The sequence below is a fragment of the Agaricus bisporus genome (assembly GCF_000300575.1).
Source record: "Agaricus bisporus var. bisporus H97 unplaced genomic scaffold AGABI2scaffold_15, whole genome shotgun sequence".
Lineage (NCBI taxonomy): Eukaryota > Fungi > Basidiomycota > Agaricomycetes > Agaricales > Agaricaceae > Agaricus > Agaricus bisporus.
In genome coordinates this window covers 241,199-262,266 of record NW_006267350.1, presented here as the reverse complement: position 1 = coordinate 262,266, position 21,068 = coordinate 241,199, and the positions used below count along the sequence as shown (strand labels likewise).

The 21,068-nt window shown below is 47.1% G+C and overlaps 7 protein-coding genes across 7 annotated transcripts; 3 read left to right on the top strand and 4 right to left on the bottom strand.

Annotated features, from left to right (window-relative positions):
- Positions 1–913: 913 nt before the first annotated feature.
- AGABI2DRAFT_188774 (hypothetical protein) lies at positions 914–2,262 on the top strand (the record flags this gene model as incomplete). The annotated part of the gene is made up of 5 exons (XM_006456998.1): positions 914–1,189; positions 1,240–1,297; positions 1,350–1,541; positions 1,601–1,653; positions 1,703–2,262. The coding sequence occupies 5 exons, from the start codon at positions 914–916 to the stop codon at positions 2,246–2,248; spliced, it is 1,125 nt and encodes a 374-aa protein (XP_006457061.1). The 3' UTR covers positions 2,249–2,262.
- A 386-nt stretch (positions 2,263–2,648) lies between these two features.
- On the bottom strand, positions 2,649–4,328 carry AGABI2DRAFT_146706 (hypothetical protein; the record flags this gene model as incomplete). Its single annotated transcript, XM_006456997.1, has 5 exons — positions 2,649–2,993; positions 3,044–3,288; positions 3,337–3,644; positions 3,695–4,042; positions 4,255–4,328. 5 exons carry the CDS (start codon positions 4,326–4,328, stop codon positions 2,649–2,651), a joined length of 1,320 nt encoding a protein of 439 aa, XP_006457060.1.
- Positions 4,329–4,665: 337 nt separating this feature from the next.
- Positions 4,666–5,217, bottom strand: AGABI2DRAFT_44714 (hypothetical protein; the record flags this gene model as incomplete). The annotated part of the gene is made up of 1 exon (XM_006456996.1): positions 4,666–5,217. A coding segment is annotated over one exon (552 nt), but the record flags the coding sequence as incomplete, so codon positions are not given.
- Positions 5,214–5,927, bottom strand: AGABI2DRAFT_146705 (hypothetical protein; the record flags this gene model as incomplete). The annotated part of the gene is made up of 1 exon (XM_006456995.1): positions 5,214–5,927. One exon carries the CDS (start codon positions 5,925–5,927, stop codon positions 5,214–5,216), a length of 714 nt encoding a protein of 237 aa, XP_006457058.1.
- A 1,847-nt stretch (positions 5,928–7,774) lies between these two features.
- AGABI2DRAFT_146704 (hypothetical protein) lies at positions 7,775–10,130 on the top strand (the record flags this gene model as incomplete). Its single annotated transcript, XM_006456994.1, has 7 exons — positions 7,775–7,899; positions 8,107–8,349; positions 8,718–8,952; positions 9,005–9,202; positions 9,249–9,306; positions 9,470–9,750; positions 9,804–10,130. The coding sequence occupies 7 exons, from the start codon at positions 7,775–7,777 to the stop codon at positions 10,128–10,130; spliced, it is 1,467 nt and encodes a 488-aa protein (XP_006457057.1).
- A 5,219-nt stretch (positions 10,131–15,349) lies between these two features.
- On the bottom strand, positions 15,350–15,802 carry AGABI2DRAFT_212304 (hypothetical protein; the record flags this gene model as incomplete). The annotated part of the gene is made up of 1 exon (XM_006456993.1): positions 15,350–15,802. The coding sequence occupies one exon, from the start codon at positions 15,800–15,802 to the stop codon at positions 15,419–15,421; it is 384 nt and encodes a 127-aa protein (XP_006457056.1). The 3' UTR covers positions 15,350–15,418.
- A 3,568-nt stretch (positions 15,803–19,370) lies between these two features.
- On the top strand, positions 19,371–20,796 carry AGABI2DRAFT_122928 (hypothetical protein; the record flags this gene model as incomplete). The annotated part of the gene is made up of 5 exons (XM_006456992.1): positions 19,371–19,847; positions 20,011–20,063; positions 20,120–20,297; positions 20,384–20,437; positions 20,494–20,796. 5 exons carry the CDS (start codon positions 19,371–19,373, stop codon positions 20,794–20,796), a joined length of 1,065 nt encoding a protein of 354 aa, XP_006457055.1.
- Between the last annotated feature and the right edge of the window lie 272 nt (positions 20,797–21,068).

The following is a 21,068-nucleotide window of genomic DNA, read 5'->3' as shown; positions in this document are numbered from 1 at the left end:
CAAGCATGGCGTTCCGTAAGATCCAATGACAAGTCGAGTTAACTTGCCACTATCACTAGCCTCTTAAATCGCGATTAAAGTGACAAATTGTGCACTGAAAGAGTAATGTGATGTTCTACTCCTTGCGCAAAAGTCAATCAAGGGATTAATATTTTCTCGGGGATATACCTTATACCTGGTCTGATTTGGTTGTAGTACTTAGCACTAATTGGAACAAAGGGACTCGATTTCACGCTGGCTGGAATCAAGGTTTACAGCGACACGTTACCTGACGATGTTACGAATCTGATGATGCTGACATGTGAGTGGAAATTAAAAAGTAGACATGCCGTGTTGCCGGCCGGCGAAGAACGGCACTGATAGCAGTAATATTAATAAGGTACGTTTCTCATTTCCTCACGCGGTCTAGCTTCACCGAGAGTCCTGCTGCGCCGTCACTAACACGAGTACAACGAGCGGTGACCGCTGCAACATTTAACAGATGAAAAAAGCTACTTTGACTCAATTCGCAGTGCCAATCAATTGATACCTCCGCAAGTGCGAACTGGCGTCACTAAGATGTACGCCGCGATTGGATGTAGTGATTTGGAAACAGATTACCAGAAGTCAGTCTATCCATTCATTTCTAACAGCCTTTGCCTTCATCTGCTGGTGAAAAACGCTATTCAAGGATCTAACATGAACTATCGTGCATTGTGACATTGAGCCTGTCTCTGATAAATTTGGCGAGGTGTTCATCATTGCGTTCGACAGGTTCATCTCCCTGGAAATCAAGAAGCGGGACATATTGCCCTTGGTCTATGAATGATTTCAACTATTTACGGATGGGCCTCACATAGAGCGCAGTAGGTGGTATCGACTATAAAGGCGCTTGGACTCGCTGTAAGAAGGCATCATTCCCCGTTTTTACAGGATGTTCAGCCTTATCAATTTCGTCGCTCTCGCACTTGCTTGCACTTGGTCTGCTCTAGCTTTTCCTCCATCATATGCTTCATTGGGAGGTTTGCCGAGAGAAGAATTGGACAGAATATTGCCATCTCTCCAGTATCGCTCCCCGGGAGCTCCTCCTGGCCCTCTGAAATTCAATGGCACTAAGCTCGTCAATGACCACCAACACCCATGGAAACCTTTGAAACATGGTGACATTCGAGGGCCATGTCCAGGATTGAATACGCTTGCTTCGCATGGAGTTCGTTTCAATGATCTGTTGAATATATTTAGCCTAACCACTGTTCTTAGTATCTCCCCCGTAATGGTATTGCGACGCCTGCTCAAATCATCAACGCCGTCCAGGAAGGTGTGTAATGCGTGATTCATGTATATATCTTATAAATCAACATTCTCGCTAGGTTTCAACATGGAGAACAGTGTCGCGAGACTAGTAGTCTATGCTGCCCATCTAGTTGATGGTAATCTCATCACAGACAAACTCAGCATCGGCGGGAAGAGTCCGTTGACTGGTCCTAGCCCACAGGCCCCAGCTAATGCGGCAGGTTTGAATACGCATGCTCTGTTCGAGGGAGATGCAAGCATGACTCGAGGTCCGTTGCGCGAACTATGCCACGTGTTAGGCAGCATTCTCACTGTCTTCCATATTCAGCGGATGCCTTTTTTGGTGACAACCACAGCTTCAACGAGACACTATTTGACGAGGCCGGTCTTCTCTAATTTTGTATATTCAGCATGGCTGATGACTTCACAGTTTACTGCCTTCAGCAACCGATTCGGTGCCGGAAAATACAACCTTACGGTTGCTGCGGAGTACCGATTTCATCGGATTCAAGAATCGATCGCGACGAATCCCAACTTTTCCTTCGTGTCGCCTCGATTTTTCACTGCTTATGCAGAGTCTGTGTTCCCCATCAATTTCTTCATAGATGGGCGCCAGGGAGATGGCCAATTGGACCTTGACGTTGCTCGTGGCTTCTTCCAGAACATGCACATGCCAGATGGGTTCCATAGGGCCCGTAAACCGATGGGGATTGAGGGCCTCGAAATCGCTAACGTTCACCCCATTTCTCCTGGTGCCAATGTCAACGGGGTTAATACTTATACTCCTGATCCCAGCTCCGCTGACTTCACAACCTTCTGTCTGTTGTATGTGAATTTTGTAAATCAAACCGTGCGCAGTCTTTACCCGAACCCAACTGGTAATTTGAAGAAGGCGCTCACCAAGAATTTGGAATTCTTATATTACCCATTCAGCGATCAATGTTCTCAAGTTTTTCCTTATGGAAATGACAATTGACATTCGCACATCTTCTACTTTACCTTTTCATATGGACTTGTTACTGTTATACAGACATTCAACCGTTGTACAACTTGTAGAGCATAGTCCGAATACTGTTCTCTTCGGTTTTTTTCTTATTTACTTTCACTGTGAGCCCCACGGGGTAGAGAAACTCCAACTCAAAATCAGAATTGCGTTTATTTGGTACTTTAGGGTAGATAGCAAAAACAATAATTTTAAATATAATATATTCAGTATCTACTATCCGTCATCTTCATCAACGTCTAAGGGAGAACCTAAAACAGGCTCCATGTACACCCTTTACAGGCATCTTTTTCCACTCATTCTTATGAACCGAGTTATAAGAGAAAAAAATACTTAAAGGCATGAATATTGTCAGAAAAAGACCGAACATTTATTAGTCTACTTGAGGTGCCGAAATGCTACTTCGATCAACAATGAACCATCTGTTTCCGTCCTGCACACGTCCAACTACAGATTTTACTGTGCTTAAGTCAACAATCTCAACTACACCTGTTTGTTGATAGTAATACCCGTTGCTCTCTGGACTGAGCTTCTTGATCCGTGCCTTGACAGCTTGAACAACGGCATAGATCACAGTTGATCTAGTGTCCAGTCCTAGTTGTGGGGTTGGTGGTAGATCGAGTACAATGATGCGCAGTAATTGTCCAAAAAAAGTTCTCTTCACATACTCAGGCGCTCGGTTTCTCTGATGAGCATATTTATCTACCATTTGAATGTACTGAATGATGAAAATCAGGATTAGAACCACAAATTCGACAAAATGCTTACCTTAATATAGGACGAGTCCCTCGAATCCTCGCTTCGTCGAACCATATCATGAGCCACAATAGTATCACCACCACCAAGGACAGAAACTCTACCATACTGAATGACAGGCTCGTCAAGGCTGATGGCAGCTTGTACAGTTGCCTTCTCTTTTTCAAATCTTGTTGCCAACGAAGCGTACAGCTTATCTCGGAGGTGAACAGGAATGCATTCCTGTCGTCGAGGAGAACGAAGCTGATAAGATGAATCTACAGTGCAGATGAGTCATTATCCAATATCAGATGATAAAGACGTACAAGAATCTGAGACATAGGTAGGCAATGTAGTTAGCCTTTCAGGACTCAGATCCAGCTCTGACTGCAGGTTGAATCTAAGCCGGATTTGATCAAGTTGCGCCATTGCAGAGACAAAGGTATTGATGGCTGCATAGGGATGACGTCGACTTCTGATGGATGGGAGTAGGGTGTTGCAATGACGCTCCATGGGAAATGCCCAGTATGCCCAAACGGGGCCAGCTACTCTAATACCCCATGCAATACGAAGAAGTGCGTGAAGGGTTAGAGGACATGCAGAAAGCCGGTCAAGTTCATGAGCATAATAAAGTCTATATCACTTTGAGTTCCGTAGAAGCGACATATGGATCTCTTGACTTACCTTTCATAGTCCTCTACCCAGGACTGAAAACCTACGTCAATCTGATCTAACATCTCTGCATCGATTTCATACTCCAAGCACATTTTGAGTAATTCGACAAGCCGCATAAAGTGAGTGTAATATTGTGGTTGCTTGAACCGGCCACATAGTAGGACAGGAGCTACGAACAACGTCCAGTTAGAATACATCTCAGATGTCATTTGGCCTTGTTGCATTGCGATGTTGGGTATGGGAGCTCCAAATGCTGATGGTATAGTGGATTTAGAATCTACGGTCCTAGCTCCGATTTCCTTCCAATCATTGGTATTGATAACGTAGCCCCTGCCCGTATGATCCAATGCTTTGAAACTGGAAGTCCAGAATAAGATGAGATTAGGAATTAAATTTTCCCATATGAGATGCATGAAATCGAACGGAAATGATGCCGGAAATGATATTGATGATATGGTGCTGAGGACGGGGACCCCTTTAATCCCATACTCCTTAGACAGGCGGTCAGATGTTGCTTGATTCGGGGCATTCTGTACTACCCTGGCTTGTTCCATCAATTCGTCGTGTACCCGAAGTGGTAGTTGAGCAGCATCATATCTGGGAGGACCAGCATATTGAACTTGATCACGTCGTAAGGGGACATAGTGGGTGTGGCTGTGGTTGCTACAAACACCAGTGATCTTGCATACTCGGCATGGGCTTATTCCGTTCGATCCCTTCATGCGCATCACCATTGCCATGGCAGGTATATCACCAAACACAAGGAGAAGATATGCATGTAGTTGGAAAGACGATCGAGTGATAGCATCAAAGGATTTAACACCAAACTCAAGTTGATGCAGCTCTTGAACGAGAGGCCAGAGAAAGGAGTCCAAATCTGAGGGCTTTTTCGGGCCCGGGATGGTCCCGACATTGATGGAATATTTCTTGTGAAAGCGAATCTCAGGTGAGAGATTATAGTTGAAGAGTAGGATTGGCCAACAAGTTTTATCGCGACGCTTGAATGGAGAAAAACCGTCTGTAGAGAGACCGAGGGCTATATCACGTTCATCTGAAAAATAGAAGAAAGGATGGTCGCCACTGGCAGGGACAACTGTGTTGAGCAATGAAAGGTAGTATGATCCATCAAAAATGTCGGTGATGATCCCAGGTTGGGGCTCAAAGTCAGCCCGATAGCGCATTAAGCCAGCGTGATGGCGATTGGCAACCATGGCTTGTAGACGTGGGATCAACGGAATGTAGACAAAGGATTTCCGTGGTTTGCCTCTATCATCGAGCCTCTTCTCTTGGCACTTGGGGCATTCAGTCAGAGCTTCGTGTGGTCCAACAAAGCAGATACAGCTGTTTACGCAACAGCCATATGAGACCGGATTAAAACCTGAGAGGTATCGGACATGTTTCTTTGTAATTTTGAGGGAATCGTGGTGGACGCTGGGGAAAGCACAAGCAAACTTTGCGAATGTCCTCTCCGTTATGTGCTCCTCAATTTTTAAAGCGTATTTGCGCAATAGGCTAAGGTCCGCTTCACTCAAGGTAGGGTCTGGATCATCGACGCATCGTTAGCAGGAATTGTGAATGTAGCAAAAGATGATGAACCTGCAGATGGAAAAACATCGGTGAACTCGGCATCATCATTCCACAGTGAAGTCTGGGTAGTGCCAGCAATAACAGAACCAGCACCATCGGTGTCAGTCCTAGTATCTTCTTCTTCCTCTTCATCTCTGTCTTCAGAGGTGTTTCCACTCTCTTCGCCCTCTACTCCAATCTCATCATCACCGTAATCCCTTTCGTCACGTCTCATATTTTCATTGTCTCCTTCAGTTCCATCGTCACTTGAGTCTTCAATTGCCTGTATGTCATTCTGTGTCCCCCAACGGGTATTGATTGCCAGCTGATTTCTCTCGACAATTGATTCTGCAGATGAGCCAATGCCTTGATGGACGAACATTTGCTGATCCCCAACTCCAAATTCGTTTATATCAGGGATTTCTGGTGTAACGAACCGCCTTGTGTTTGGTTGCTCTTCTTCATCTGTTAAAACTGATCGCCGCCGCTTCCTTTGGACCTCAATGCTGATATCTGGCCGCTGCCCCAAACCAAATTGTTCTATGGAGGATGCCGCAACTCCAGTTCTGGTCTGTAGTCTGATGTGAGCTCTCCTCGTAGAATATGCAACATGTTTGCCGCAGCCGCATGTGCATCTGACTTTATGGCTTGGTTTTTCGGTTGGTTCAGATTGCATGTGTGATGGGCGTTCTTGGATGGACGAAGACAGCAACGCCGGTGACGTGACATGCACGTGGACATATAGGTGGTGATTAGGGTTGTTGAAATGTTGACGCCGTAGGGGGGTCAGTTTAGTACAGCGTGAATACTCTCTATCATGTCAGAGAGATGGTTGTACGATGGTAGAAATGCGACTCACCTCAGATAATTTGGGGACACCCTCAAAGGTCACCGGTCACCTCAGAAACGGTCATTGGTTACAATAGTAATTGCTAAGCAAAAATTTGCTCAGCGACCTTCTGGAGATAGTATATAACTCACAGGCAAATGGAAAAGGCATTCTAGCAGCGATTGACACCTCTTTTGAGAGTCGTTGGTTGTGCCGTATGTGTTTGTAGCTCGTGATCCAAGGTTAAATCATCGAGGGAAGAGAGATAAGTGTCGGATTAAGGTCAATGATGGTTCAGCAGTCGTTAGAAGGGGACATTTAGGCTGGGAGCAAGATATCAAATCACGCTGCATATAAAGACTACCCAAACTCACGTATTACGGTATAGTCGCAAATATCTTGGTTGAGCGGGCACAAGAGTAGAGATCATGAAAGTGGGGGTAAGGGGAAATGACCGCATGGAAGTACGAGGCAGAATACGAGCTCAAGAGCATCGCAAAGATCAAGGCGGCATGTGCATGAGGCCATGTGTGGAACGAATCAAATAAGTCCAAACATGGGACTTAGCACACAAACGTTCAGAGTTGTTGACAGTCATGTGACATCTGGCTACCAAATGTGTCATTCACGTTATCCCTCAGACTTCCACCGTTGATAATGCTATTTCTGCTGGCCTACGACTGCTCCCTGCGGTCCCAGTAAGCAGTGTAGTGTTTATACCGGTCTTTCTGTAATGGGATTCTGCACTCTTCACATACCAACCATCGTCAATATTCCCTTCCAACCAGTCAGATGGCAATGACATATGCCCCTGGTCTATGGCCCCACCAGGCCTAACCTGAGCGCGGCAGTGTCCCTTCGTCATTCGCACTGCTATCCCCCAAAACCAAACAGAAACCATCTACTCCAAACTTGTGCAGATGTGGACCAATAAAGGTACGTTCGCGCTATGCATCTGTTTATACTGACATGCTTTGTTTAGTCTCTATAACCAAGTTTTTCTCTCCCCGTTGTCTGAAATTTGAGCCGATCGAGAAGATACCCTATTGGCGACTCGGATTTGTATGGCAATGACATACGCCCCTGGCTCCCCAACCTAACCTCCGCTCACCCGTGCCACCTCCATCTGTCCCCGGTCTAGCGCTCCCCTTCTCTGCGAGCTCTACGATCCCATCGCCGCCTTGCCCACATGCCACAACTCGTCGCCATTTGCCTAATCTCCTACTAGCGCTTGCTCACTCTAGTGCAGCTTTGCTTCAATCTACACCATCTCTATTGGTACCCGGTCCGCTGGCGCTGCTCTGTATTTCCCTCTGAAAGCCCCCGTCCCCAAAGATAGAGATCCAAGTAGCTGCATAGCGAGGTCATGCGTTCCTGGTCGATGGCTCCTCCAGGGCCTAACCAGTGCGGCGGTGTCCCTTGTCTATTTGCAGACTTCGTCTCTCTTCGGGCCAAGATCGACGGTATTATGAACGCAGTGACTCTTATAATCCTCTTTATAAAGATGGTGTGTGTTTTTATGAGTTTGGACGATACAAAGAAATTTGTACTAAGTCTTTTTTCTTTTTTAGTCGCAAAGTTGCCCACCACTCCTGCACCGGAGTAGCTACTAAGTCCACCACACCCCGCTCCTTCTTTTTCCTCCACTGTTACGTTACACAGCGGCTCCGTCAGGAAGGTCGAGATCTTGGACCATGGGTGTCAGGGGCAAGTCTGTTTCTGTATTCATGAACGAAGGCTCGGGGGGGAGGGCAGTCCCAGTTGTCGGTGATTCATCCTCATTTCTGGATTCAGTCGGCGGTTTCTTGGGTCGCATAAGGTCAAAATGTCCCTCGAGGGGTAGTGTGCGATATTCCCCTTCCCCTTCTTTTCGGTTGAAGAAGCCAGTTGCATTTACACCCTCTACGGCCAGTTTCCGAAGATCTTCCAGGTCGAACAGACATGCAATTTGGTAAAGACCATGGTAAGGTCGGGACGACCTGGCAGCCTGTGTTAGTAGGGGGCGCGGAAATATTGACTTATCAAGAAGGAGGATTCGGAACGAGTACTTGATGCAAGAAAAAAAGAGACACACCCAAAAGATGGAGATTGGCGGGGTCCTCTGCTTCAAGAACTTTGACGCGGATAACTGTATCGAAAGACTGGCGGAGGAGTTTAATGGTAGAGACATCGGCGGTTTCTGGAGTGACGAGGCAGAGAGACTGGAAGGGAAGCTCGGGGAAGACGGGTGGCTGGGGGTGGAGGTCACGGAGAGCCGCAGCCTGGGCGAGTGCACCGGGGAGATACGAGTCGGAAGAAACGAGGGTGACAGAGGCATATGGGCCGGCCATTAGCTGGGGTGGGGGAGGATACAAGATGAACAGACGTCCCTGCACTCAGTTCTCTCCTGCCCTCGAACGTCCTCCGCCATGCCTCGTCCTAGTCCCACCCCTTCTTTTTCACTCACACACCCCCCGCCCTGGCCTTCTTTCCATGGCGCCGCGCTCTTTGGCTCATCCCCCTCGCAGGCAGCCTCACGCTCTGACCTCTCCCCTGCCCAAAGTCTCTCTTTCCTTCTCCCTTTGCCTCCCCCACCCTCATCCCATGTCTGCCACCGACCTCACCCCAGACTGAGTCCACCCTCGTTCCTCCCCACAGATCTTCCATCTCTGCGCGAGTCTTCCAGCTCCTCTGCGACCATGTCTGGGAACCCATCCTCACCGCAAAGCGCTTCATCCACCTCTTTGCTCTCTTTGTCCCTGTCATCGTCACCAGCCCCATGCTTCTCGTCGGCCATCCCGAAAAACTCCTCAAGGGTGACAGATGGGGCGCTGTCTGGTGGTATCGCCCCTTGGTCCGCCAGATGGCCGCTGCCGGTCCCACTTCCATCAAGGTTTGCGGCGGATTCTTCCCCCTACATAACATTCAGTCAACTGCGCACCTAGCTGGCACAATGGGCCGCAGCGAGAAGGGATCTCTTTTCCGTTCAACTATGCGAAATGCTAGGCTCTCTATATTCCCGAGGCAAGCCTCATTCGCTAGAGCAGACCAGGCAAGTCATCGAGCGTGTCTTTGAACAACCCTTCGACGACGTCTTTGAAGAATTTGACGAGCATCCCATCGGTACCGGTGCTATCGCTCAAGTATGTCTTCACCTTCCATACCACTACTCTACTCACATTCCATCAGGTTTACCGAGCGACTCTCAAAAACGACCTCTTACCACCCTCGTATCTTGGACCTCGTCGTAAGCGAAGACTCCAGGTGGTGCCTTTGCCCCTGTCATCCTTCAAGATACTCCCCCATCCGTCCCAACAGCCTCCGTCGCCATCAAAATCCTTCATCCCCGCGTGTCCAAGACAATCTTTTCATCATGCACTTCTTTGCTAGCGCCCTATCCTTGCTGCCAGGTATGAAGTGGATATCTCTACCTCAAGAGGTCAAAGTCTTTGGCTCTATGATGAACCAACAACTCGATCTCCGTAACGAAGTCGAGAATCTCATCGTTTTTGAAAACAACTTTGCCCACAGAAAGGTTCCGGTGACGTTCCCAAGACCTCTCAAGGTTTGGTCTACCCAGGATGTTCTCATTGAGGAATTTGAGAATGCGCTTCCATTGGAAGCCTTTCTCCGGAATGGAGGTGGACCATGTGATGATCAAGCTGCCACGGTTGGCTTGGATGCGTTCCTGGTGAGTGTCTGACAACTCTATGATACGATAAAACATTGAAACGCTTCTCGTAGAACATGCTTCTGCTTGACAACTTTGTCCACTCTGATCTGCATCCAGGCAACATCATGGTCAAGTTTTGCAAACCGTTGAACCCGCGCATGGTATTAGAGAACCTTTACAACCACATTCTATACAGAAAATCCTCTCCCGAAAGCACCATCTTTTCAACGCTGAATCCTCCAGCCGACTATTCTGACTCGGACAAGATAGTGTCTCGTCTTCGTAAACTCGAAGACCAACTAGTCGTATGGCATGCTGAACTGGAACATCTCCATTCGTCAGGGTACATTCCAGAAATTGTGTTCATCGATGCAGGACTGGTCACAAGCCGAGAGTGAGAGCGAGAGCGCCGTCACAAGGGAATCACTTCCGTGTTAGGGCGACTGTGACTGAGATGTCACAGGTCACACCTGAACTTAAGAACTATAGAGGAAAGTGACAAAAGTTTATTAGGCGTGAACCTAAGAGAACTCGACGGAGTCTTCTACAAGTTTCTACCTACTTTATATACCTAGACTACGGCGCACAGACCAACTACCCTAGGTAACTATTTATATACTTGACATGGGAAGAGAAGTACGTATGAGAAAGTAAACTAATTATACATTTGACATGAGAAAAGAAGAGTGGAGTAAGAAGTAAGTAAACAAAAGCAATTTGATCATAAAAACGTCAACAATACCAAACAAACCATAAAAGTGTCCACAAGTACAAACAACTATCTAAGGACGTAACCTTTCGTACCACTCCCTGCCGAAGTATGTTGCCATTACTTCTCCACACGGGCACATCGTAAAGAACCGGACCGGTTCCCAACGACGGAAGTCCGGGTTATTCCATCGCTGCAACATCCAGGGTCTCTCCAATACTTCGTCCCACATTATCAACGTCACTCTTCCACACACTATGCACCTACGATCCTCTAACCTCCATCCGTCTGGTCAGGGTTCTCTTCCGATAGCCGCCGCCGCCCTCCTCCACTGTACTTGCTCCGCATGGTTCGGAGGTAGGAAAGAAAAGATAAGATCAATGAGCTCAATTGGTAAATCTGTAGCTTGCGCCATTTTAGCAGTATGCCGATAGTTTAGCCTCCGTCGAACTGTAGCAGCAGAGGGAAATTATTATGTAATAAAATATGTGACAGATGTGACAGCGTGACGCCGTGACATTCTGGCAAGGTTCTAACAGTACCCCCTCCTTAAAGTCGGCTCCTCCGGAGACGACCCTTCAAGACCTCCACGTTCGCCAATTACGTTCCAATTTCTTAAGATATTCGGCATCAAACTGTTTGTCATCCCATCCGAATAAAGTCTTGGCTGTGAATCGGTTAGGTAGTTCCCTTTCTTGGAACCCGGTGTCACGTAGGACGTGATGTATCCTATTGAGTTCCCCATAGAGTTGGTGGAATTCAATAATCAATTCTTTGGCGTTAGCCAAGTTCTCCTCGGGTTCCCACGAGTCTGCTTCTGCCGTATACCCTTTCCATCGAACTAAGTACCGCTTCTTTCCGCGGAGCCATTTGGCGTTAAGGATTTTCTCCACTTCCCACTCCTGTTCTCCTTCTATCTCTACGGCTGGTGCCGGTTTACTTCCTTGTCCTTCCACTTGTTCTCGGTAGAGTACTATTCGGCTGACATTAACCACCGGATGAATCCGAATAGATCGGGGGAGATCTATTTCCACTGCGTTGGGGGAAATGATCTTCTTGATGGTGTATGGTCCGATGAACTTCTCCGTAAGTTTCCGGGTAGGTCGTCCCTGGATTTGAAGGTCCCAGGTAGCCAATAGAACTTTATCCCCCACTTTGTATTTCACCGCTTCTCCTCTGCTTCTATCCGCATACCTCCGCATATCGTCTTGTGCCTTTTTCAGGGCCGCTTGAGTTTCCTCGTGTTGAAGTTTCATACGGTCCGCAAAATCTACTGCCGCTGGATGGTTGCCTTGTCGTCGGAGATCGAAACCAGTTCTTGGGTGTCTTCCAATGTTGACCATAAATGGAGTTTCCTTTGTTGACGATTGTTCTTTATTGTTATAGGAAAACTCCGCCGTTGCTAACCAATCAGGCCAATCAGTTTGTCTATGATCGACAAATGATCGGAGATATTGTTCTAGTTCTTGATTGGTTCGCTCGGTTTGGCCGTCCGTTTGTGGGTGAAATGCCGTAGATAACCTAGTATCAATTCCCAACATTTTATTCAACTCTTTTGTAAAGTCTGCAGCAAATTGCGGTCCCCTGTCTGAGATCACCGTTTCTGGTAACCCGTGTAACTTCCATACATGATCCCTGAACAGTTTGGCTAGTCCTAGTGCTGATGTTGTTTCCGTAGTTGGGATAAAGTGAGCCATTTTACTGAATCGATCACACACCACCAGAATTGAGTCCATTCCCTGTGATTCTGGTAATTTTACTATGAAGTCGACGGATACGTCGGCCCATGGTTTGGTGGGAATAGGGTTCGGCATTAATTTTCCTGCCGGCGGTGTTGGTCGATTCTTGTTTCGTTGGCATTGATCGCATCCTTCTACGTACTTCTGGACTTGCTTAGTGACGCCTGGCCACCAGTAATTGCGCGTCACCATTTCTACTGTCTTCCATTGTCCTCCGTGTCCGGCAATGGGGGTATCGTGATGTAATCGAATGATTTTAGTCCTCAACGTCTCGTCTTTCGGCACGTAGACTTTTCCTTCTTTCAGTACCAATCCTTCTTCCAGCTTCCACTCGTCTCCCCTTAGTGACTTTACTTTTGCTCGCTTCATCTCTTCCACCGCTTTTACTACGTCATCTTCTTTTGCTTCGGATTTTCTGATTTCCTCTAATATTTCTTCTTCCTCCGCATTGATTAACATATGACCCTCTTCCATTGCTCGGATTGCGAAATACTCTGGTTTCAACAGGGTTTGATCCTTGTTATCGTCCTTTGTTCCTTGTTCAAAGTCAGGTCTTCTGCTCAATGCGTCTGCCTTCCCCATTGTCTTTCCTGGGCGGAATTTTAATTCGAAATTAAATCTAGATAGATATAAGGCCCATCTGGCTTGTCGTCGATTTAGTTGTTGAGCTTTTGCGAAGTATTCTAGATTGCGATGATCTGTCCAAATTTCGAACTTATGTTTCGCCCCTTCCAGGAAGTGTCTCCATTCTTCTAAACACCGCATAATCCCCAGCATCTCCCTATCGTGAATGTTGTAGTTTCGTTCCGTCTCTGTCATTGATTTGGAAATGTATGCTACCGGCCTCCACTTTCTGTCTTCACATTTCATTGCCAACTCTCCACCCGTGGCGTAAGCCGATGCATCAGATTCCACCTTTAGTTCTTTATCCAATTCTGGGGCTACTAGGATTGGATGTGATGTGAATCTTGCTTTTAGTGTACCAAAGGCCTCCTCTTCTTCATCTCCCCAACTCCATTTCTTGTCCTTTTTAGTTAATGCATGTAATGGTTTTGCAATACTGGCGAATTTTTCAATGAACCGTCGATAGTAATTTGCCAGTCCCAAGAATTTTTGTACATCTTTAACGCATTTTGGAGTCGGCCACTCTACCACATCTTTCACTTTCCTTTCCTCCATCTTGATTCCGTTTCTCCCTATTATACATCCCAAAAACCCCATTTCACTTCGTTTCCATTCGCATTTTTCTGGTTTTGCGAATAGATCATTGTCCATCAATCTCTGCAACACTTCTTCCACTACCTTATCGTGCTCTTCTTCATCGTCTGTTCCTATCAAGATATCGTCAATAAATACAGCCACTTTTCCAGTATTTACTAAGTCCCTAAAAAGTGCTGGTCATCATAGTCTGAAAAGTAGCAGGCGAATTGTAAGTCCAAAAAACATAACAGTGGGTTCAAAGGCACCCATGAAAGTAGTAAAGCCTGCGTTCCACTCGTCTCTTCTTTTATCGTAATGTTATTATAACCCCAACATAAATCTATCTTAGAGAATAGTCGTTTACTACCCATAGTGTCTATAAGTTCAGAAATTAAAGGTAAAGGATAATTGTTCTTAATTGTCCAATCGTTCAAAAATCGATAGTCCTGTACCATCCGCTTCTTTCCATCCTTCTTTGGCACAAAAAATACCGGTGAGGTTTGGGGAGATTTCGAAGGCCTAATGTATCCCTTTCGGAGTTGGTCCTTGATGAATGCTTGGACTTCCTCTCTTTCGTTTGGCGACAAGGGGTATATTTTCCCTTTCTTGGGTTTGAAATCTTCCTTTAATTCGATAGCATGATCCCATGGTTTCCTAGTAGGCATTCTCTCTGATTCCTTTTGTTTGAATACTTTAAGGAACTTGTGGAACCGTTTTGGTACTATTTGCTCTACCGAGTCTATGCTTCGAATTTCTTCTTCTTCCGGCATCTCTTCTGTCATCCCTCTCACCCACGTTTCTAGTTGCTCTCCTTCTTCTCTACTCCTATTTTTCCTTTGGGCGCTTATCCGTTTAGGACGTACCTGTCCAGCCTCCGCTTGTCCCGCGGTGGCTGTCTTGCTGTTATCTTCCTCTAGACGTTCTGCCTTATCCCCGTTTAATCGGTCAGCCACGTCACCGGGTGATTGCGCCCACCCCTCAGCTTTCTCTTTGGGTTGTTGTGCCAACCCCTCAGCTCTACCATTAACACGCCTGTTACGTGCCAATTCCCTAGCGAATGCTGCCTCAACTCCTAATGCGATCCCTTCAATGATGTTTTTGGGAGTGGTGAATCTCCCTACTGCTTTGTTCACCCGTTCGTACCTCTCTTCCTCATCTCTGATTTCTTCCTGCTCCTTTTCATATGCTTCTATCTTGGCCATGGTTGGCCCTTCCTCTTCGTCATCACTTCCTTCGTATGGCATACCAAACTCGTCCAAGGCCATTTCCTCCATTGCTGGGCATTTGTGTTTGCTCAGCAAGTGTTCCGACGTTTGGGTTCCACACTCCTCGCATCTATATTGCAACAATGTTCCCCAATTTGATTTCTTTGGGAAGGAAACTAATTTCCAACCTGCATATTGCTTGTGTGACATGTCAGGCTTTTCCCTCTTTTCTTCCTCTCGTGCTTCCTTCATCAACTGCCGTGTTGATTTCCTTGGTTCCTCTATCCTTCGTATTTCTTCTTGCTTTTCTTTTGTTTTTCCTTTGTCTTTGTACCCACACCCGTCTGGGCACCTGGTCATCTTTACCTCTCCTTTCTCCCAATCAATTTCAGGGTTATGCATCTGTAGCCACGGCATTCCCAATATGACTTTGTTCTTCCCTAGGCCACATATCTCGAAGTGTACTCTTTCCTTGTGTCCTTTGTAGTATACGTTGGCAGCCACTCGATGTGTTACTGCTCCAGATGCATTGATCGTTCCGTCAACATTCTTGACCGGGATTGGTCTTTCTAAAGGTTCCAGCTTGAACCCTTCTTCCTCTGCAAACACCTTATCCATGAACATCCCTGTTGCTCCACTATCCAACAGCGCCTGTACTCCTACTCCATCATGTGTGTCCAATTTTTCTACCCCCACATTCAGCTTAATTTCCCTTGAAGGTCATATTGTCCTTACAAGGAAACTCTCCTCTTGTACAGTGTCCAAAACATTGATTTCGTTACATAGTACATCAAATTTGTTGTAGGAAGTCAAACGAGGAGACTTTGCTTCCTTTACTCTTTTAAATTCTTCTGCTCTTCCTCGAACATCCTCCGCCAATATTCCCGCTGCTCGTCCACATCCAAAGTTCGCACATCTCGAGCCGGAGCCTTGCTCCAGCAGTTCTTGGCCATATGCCCCAATTTTCCACACTTGTAACACTTGATAGGACCTCGACTGGGTCCTGCGGCAGTGTCGACATCCATCGCGTTGGGATCTCGACGTTGAGGCTGTGGCCTCACGAAAGTATTGTTGGGGGTGTGGGTTCGTAGTTGGGGCTTAGCTTGCCCCCGCCGATAGTAGTCTTCCTCCGCATTTGCTTGCCTCCACTGCCTATCCAACTTCATGCTCCTCTCGTACCAACTCCCGATGGTAGTTGGTGGGTTCTCTGACTCCATCAGCGCCTTCCTAATCCTTCCTGATAAACTTCTCTTGAATTCTTCGATGAGGGCTCGTCCCTCGTATCCGCTGTCTCGTGCTATCCTCTTGAACTCCTGTACATGCTCTTCCGCGCTCTTGCTTCCTTGCTCGATCAACCTCAACTTTCCTACTGCCGTACTCTCCTCATCCGCATCTCCAAAATTGTTCCGCAAACTATCAAAAAGCTCCTCCGTGTGGGCTGGAGCTTCTTGTTCGCCGTTTTCAATCATCTCCATGATGTTCTCCTTCCAAGACTCCGCCGCTCCTCCTTGTACATACGATAGTATCCACGTCATCTGATCCCCTTGTAGTCTTCCTACCATTTTTAAACTCAGATAAATTTTGCACGCCGTTATGAAGCCACTCAGCTCCTTTCCATCTCCTGAGAATATCTTTGGTCTTGCCACATCGATTGGTGGTGCTACTACTTGGACGATGGGGGTTTCTCCGTCGTCCCCTGGTGGACCTTGTGGGCCTGGTGGACCCGGTTGTGGGTTGTTCTGCAGCTGGGCGAGTTGCTGCTGCAGTTGGGTGATGAGGGTGTGCTGAGCGTTCAGCTGATTGATTATGTCTTGGGGGTTGGCCATGTCTGGCTCGTGGTATTCGGGGGGAGGTGGTTGATATAGGGGAAGGGGGGATACGGACGGTTGTCGTTGTTCTGGTTTGGATTCCTCGGATTGGGATTCCGAGGCGGATTCTTCTTCTTCCTCAGATTCAGAGGAAGGTACTCGGAATGTTCCGGGCGGTAATCGGTGAGAAATTTTGAAGAAGGTGAGGGAGGTCTTTTCCTGTCACCTGATACGTATCCACCAGTTCAATGAAGCCAATAGCCTGCTTCACTTGAACGTGTATACAAAAGAAAAAAGTTTTTATTTAAGAAATGCCGCACTGGCGAAGGGAACGACTACTGCCCTAGATAAAGCTATATACGAAGACGGATCTTCACGCTAATCTAGACACGCACTTAATGTGGCAATGTCACTCCTCTGCGTGTACCACTTGACAATGCAAGCGCAGCACAAGGTTTATACAAGAAGTTACAAATGGGGTAGTACAGGGATAGAAAATAACACCACACAGTATGGTAGGTCTCGTCTTATCGATGGTCTGTGTCAAACCACCAATGTCCACGGCGCACGTTGTGTTTATGCGCAGACACCCCTTAAGCCTAGGGACCGGCTATGTGTGTGGCGGCCGCGATGGCGCGCAGAGAGTAGAGGACGAGTAAAGAGTAAGAGATGGGGAGGGCACTGTGCTGTGCGATCCCCGGAGTAGTCGAGTTCTACTGTTAGGGCGACTGTGACTGAGATGTCACAGGTCACACCTGAACTTAAGAACTATAGAGGAAAGTGACAAAAGTTTATTAGGCGTGAACCTAAGAGAACTCGACGGAGTCTTCTACAAGTTTCTACCTACTTTATATACCTAGACTACGGCGCACAGACCAACTACCCTAGGTAACTATTTATATACTTGACATGGGAAGAGAAGTACGTATGAGAAAGTAAACTAATTATACATTTGACATGAGAAAAGAAGAGTGGAGTAAGAAGTAAGTAAACAAAAGCAATTTGATCATAAAAACGTCAACAATACCAAACAAACCATAAAAGTGTCCACAAGTACAAACAACTATCTAAGGACGTAACCTTTCGTACCACTCCCTGCCGAAGTATGTTGCCATTACTTCTCCACACGGGCACATCGTAAAGAACCGGACCGGTTCCCAACGACGGAAGTCCGGGTTATTCCATCGCTGCAACATCCAGGGTCTCTCCAATACTTCGTCCCACATTATCAACGTCACTCTTCCACACACTATGCACCTACGATCCTCTAACCTCCATCCGTCTGGTCAGGGTTCTCTTCCGATAGCCGCCGCCGCCCTCCTCCACTGTACTTGCTCCGCATGGTTCGGAGGTAGGAAAGAAAAGATAAGATCAATGAGCTCAATTGGTAAATCTGTAGCTTGCGCCATTTTAGCAGTATGCCGATAGTTTAGCCTCCGTCGAACTGTAGCAGCAGAGGGAAATTATTATGTAATAAAATATGTGACAGATGTGACAGCGTGACGCCGTGACATTCTGGCAAGGTTCTAACATTCCGAGGGTTGTTTTCACGGGAGAGTTACGGAGATTGAACGAATCTGGCGCCTCAGATCGTCATAGCTTTGTGGAACAACTCGAGAGAGCTTTCAAGACGCCGGCCAAAGTCGATCTACGATATGGATCGGATAGTTTGATGAGGGTGGAGGTCCCTCCCTTCCGCGCCTCTCTCCGCAATGAAGTCATGGACACTTCAAATTCGAATGAGTCTCGTCCGTCTAATGTGAGCTCAACTGTTAGAACCTTGCCAGAATGTCACGGCGTCACGCTGTCACATCTGTCACATATTTTATTATTACATAATAATTTCCCTCTGCTGCTACAGTTCGACGGAGGCTAAACTATCGGCATACTGCTAAAATGGCACAAATTACAGATCTACCAATTGAGCTTATCGATCTTATCTTTTCTTTTCTACCTCCGAACCATGCGGAGCAAGTACAATGGCGGAGGAGGGCAGCGGCTATAGGGAGAGAAGCAAGGCCGGTAGGTTGGCGCCTATCAGGCCATCAGTGTAGGGAATGCGGGAGAACGACGTTAGCAATGTGGGACGCGGAGGAGGATAAAGAGTGGGTAATACAGAGGTGGTCAGCGTGGGGGGCTCGGTATTGGGAACTATCCGGGTTCTTCATACTATGTCCGTGTGATGCGTTGTTAGGTAACTACTTCGGGCATCAATGGTTTGTGTGAGTAGAATACCGGTTTAAGAGTTGTTTGTACTTGTGGACACTTTTATGGTTTGTTTAGTGTTGTTGACGTTTTTATGATCAATTTACTTTTGTTTACTTACTTCTTACTCCACTCTTCTTTTCTCATGTCAAATGTATAATTAGGTTACTTTCCCATACGTACTTCTTTTCCCATGTCAATATATAAATAGTTACCTAGGGTAGTTGGTCTGTGCGCCATAGTCTAGGTATATAAAGTAGGTAGAAACTTGTAGAAGACTCCGTCGAGTTCTCTTAGGTTCACGCCTAATATAACTTTTGTCACTTTCCTCTATTGTTCTTAAGTTCAGTGTGACCTGTGACATCACAGTCACAGTCGCCCTAACATCAACGCGTCTTTTAAGTTTGGAGGTCTGCCTGGGTCTCAACCCGGGTGCTCCCGATCCATTCTATTTTGGTCTGCCGGGGTTGGTGAAGCGTCCCTCGTCCGAAAACCTCTCGACCATGTCGTATAGTATAATCAACGACCTGTTCACCTTCCTTTAACACGCACCGAGGAGGAAAAGGGCTGATGGTGACACTTCTAGTTTCTGCTTCCAATCACGAGCACTTCTCGATCCCCAGCGCAAAGATTCTGGCAAGTCTATCTTATCCCAGGCATCTCCTATCAGTCGCTACAACCGGAATTTCGCCACCCACCATCGTAGCGACTCTGGAAGGAGCACGACGTCAGGTCCAGCCTGGATAGACTGTTCGATACAGGTTGTCGAGCTATGCCTCTGGCTTCAATTGCTGCCGACTCTCATTTTCTCCGCCTCAGTCAACGTCGCCATTCCCATGTTCGCTCTTCCAAAGCGTACTCAGTTTATGAGACACCGAAGAGGAGCTATCAAGCGCTTCTACTTCACCAGTACAATCCGTGTGTTGATAAAGTCAATAGTCACACGCAGACTCAGCCAGTATTCATTGTAGAGGGGGATATGGGCCTCGAACCACTGCACAATCCAGAGGGAAGGAAGGCATTGCTCGAGCACTCCATTCAAACTTATGGACCACCTTCTTCTGAGCCCCGAGTTTGCCACTGCCGCTCTCGCAAGAACTCTTGCCCATCTCCATATCCTCATACCCGACAATCTAAAGTTACTTCACCTGAAGCTCCGACACTTCATCAACTTCCTCCCACTTCGTCTCCATTGGTTGGCGTTCCATCCGTTACGGATGCCATGAAATTCTTGTCTTCTATTTTGGATGTAAGCGGTGGTAAATCAAGCGCTCTGACAGGTCTGAACGGGACCGCCCGAGCCCGAGCCCGAGCCCGCGTACACCCAACGACGAGGAGATCAGCACTGAATGCGACCATGAAAAATGACACGAAAACTACGCGATACCTGGTATTCTCCATCCCGCCCTCAGAACCCCCTTTCGCTATGTCCTGGCCGTTATAGCTCGAAATCCAACAACTTTTGGTGAGTCAAATTTTCAGACTGGGTCCCATGTCGAAAGGGGGCTCATTTTGGACCAGGTGGAGCGATAAAGAACGTTGCTACCCAACAAGGATCTTCCATCCCCTCCTCTGCCCCTCAAAGATGTTGGCTGCCCCCAGTGCCATCATCAGCCCCACGCGGGAGCTTGCCACCCAAATTGTACAAGACGCCAGCAAGCCCGTAAGGCATATCTACGGCTTCAGCGTTCACTCCTTCGTCAGTGGCAGAGCAAAACTATGCAACTAAGGGACTTGGGGTGCGACACGCACGATCTCATCGTGGCCACTCCTGGTTGAATGAAGGATATTCTCGATTCATCCACAGATGTACCTGAGAGTGTCTTTCGCACTCAAACTGTATGTACATTTGTGCTGTGATAACCGCCCTCAGTCACTCATACTACTTGTTTTAGCCCGTGCTTGATGAAGCAGATTCTCTCCTAGACATAGGTTTCCAACCTGGCCTCCTCGAAATCCAAGAATACTTGCCGTCGAGTTGCCGAAATCACCTGAGGACATTCCTTTTTTTCGTCACCATCTCTAATGCTATTCTTGACATTACTCTTGCTTCCCTTGCGAGACAGCACAGATATGTTAACTGTGTTTCCGCCAATCGTTCACCCGTCCACACCCATATTCCCCATTCCCCAATATTCCACCATTCTTCCCTCCACCAGACATCAAATTCCTCATGTCCTTCACGCGTGGGGAGATAGGGATGGGGGATGAAGATGTATCGCTTTTTGTCAAGTACAGTCACCCAACAACACAAGACATGGGACGGTGCTCTTCCAACGAGGCTTGCCTTTTCAATCCAAAAAAGGAAGTTTTTTTATTCAAACTATCAAACGAATCAAAACGACTATGCTTTGCCACCACCAAGTTTGAGAACTATTTTGATGGAGCTCACATTCTTTGGCAGCCTGATTTCAACTTTTGAATACTGGACGTTCTCTGTTACCGGTTACTCAATGGCCAAATTCCACTC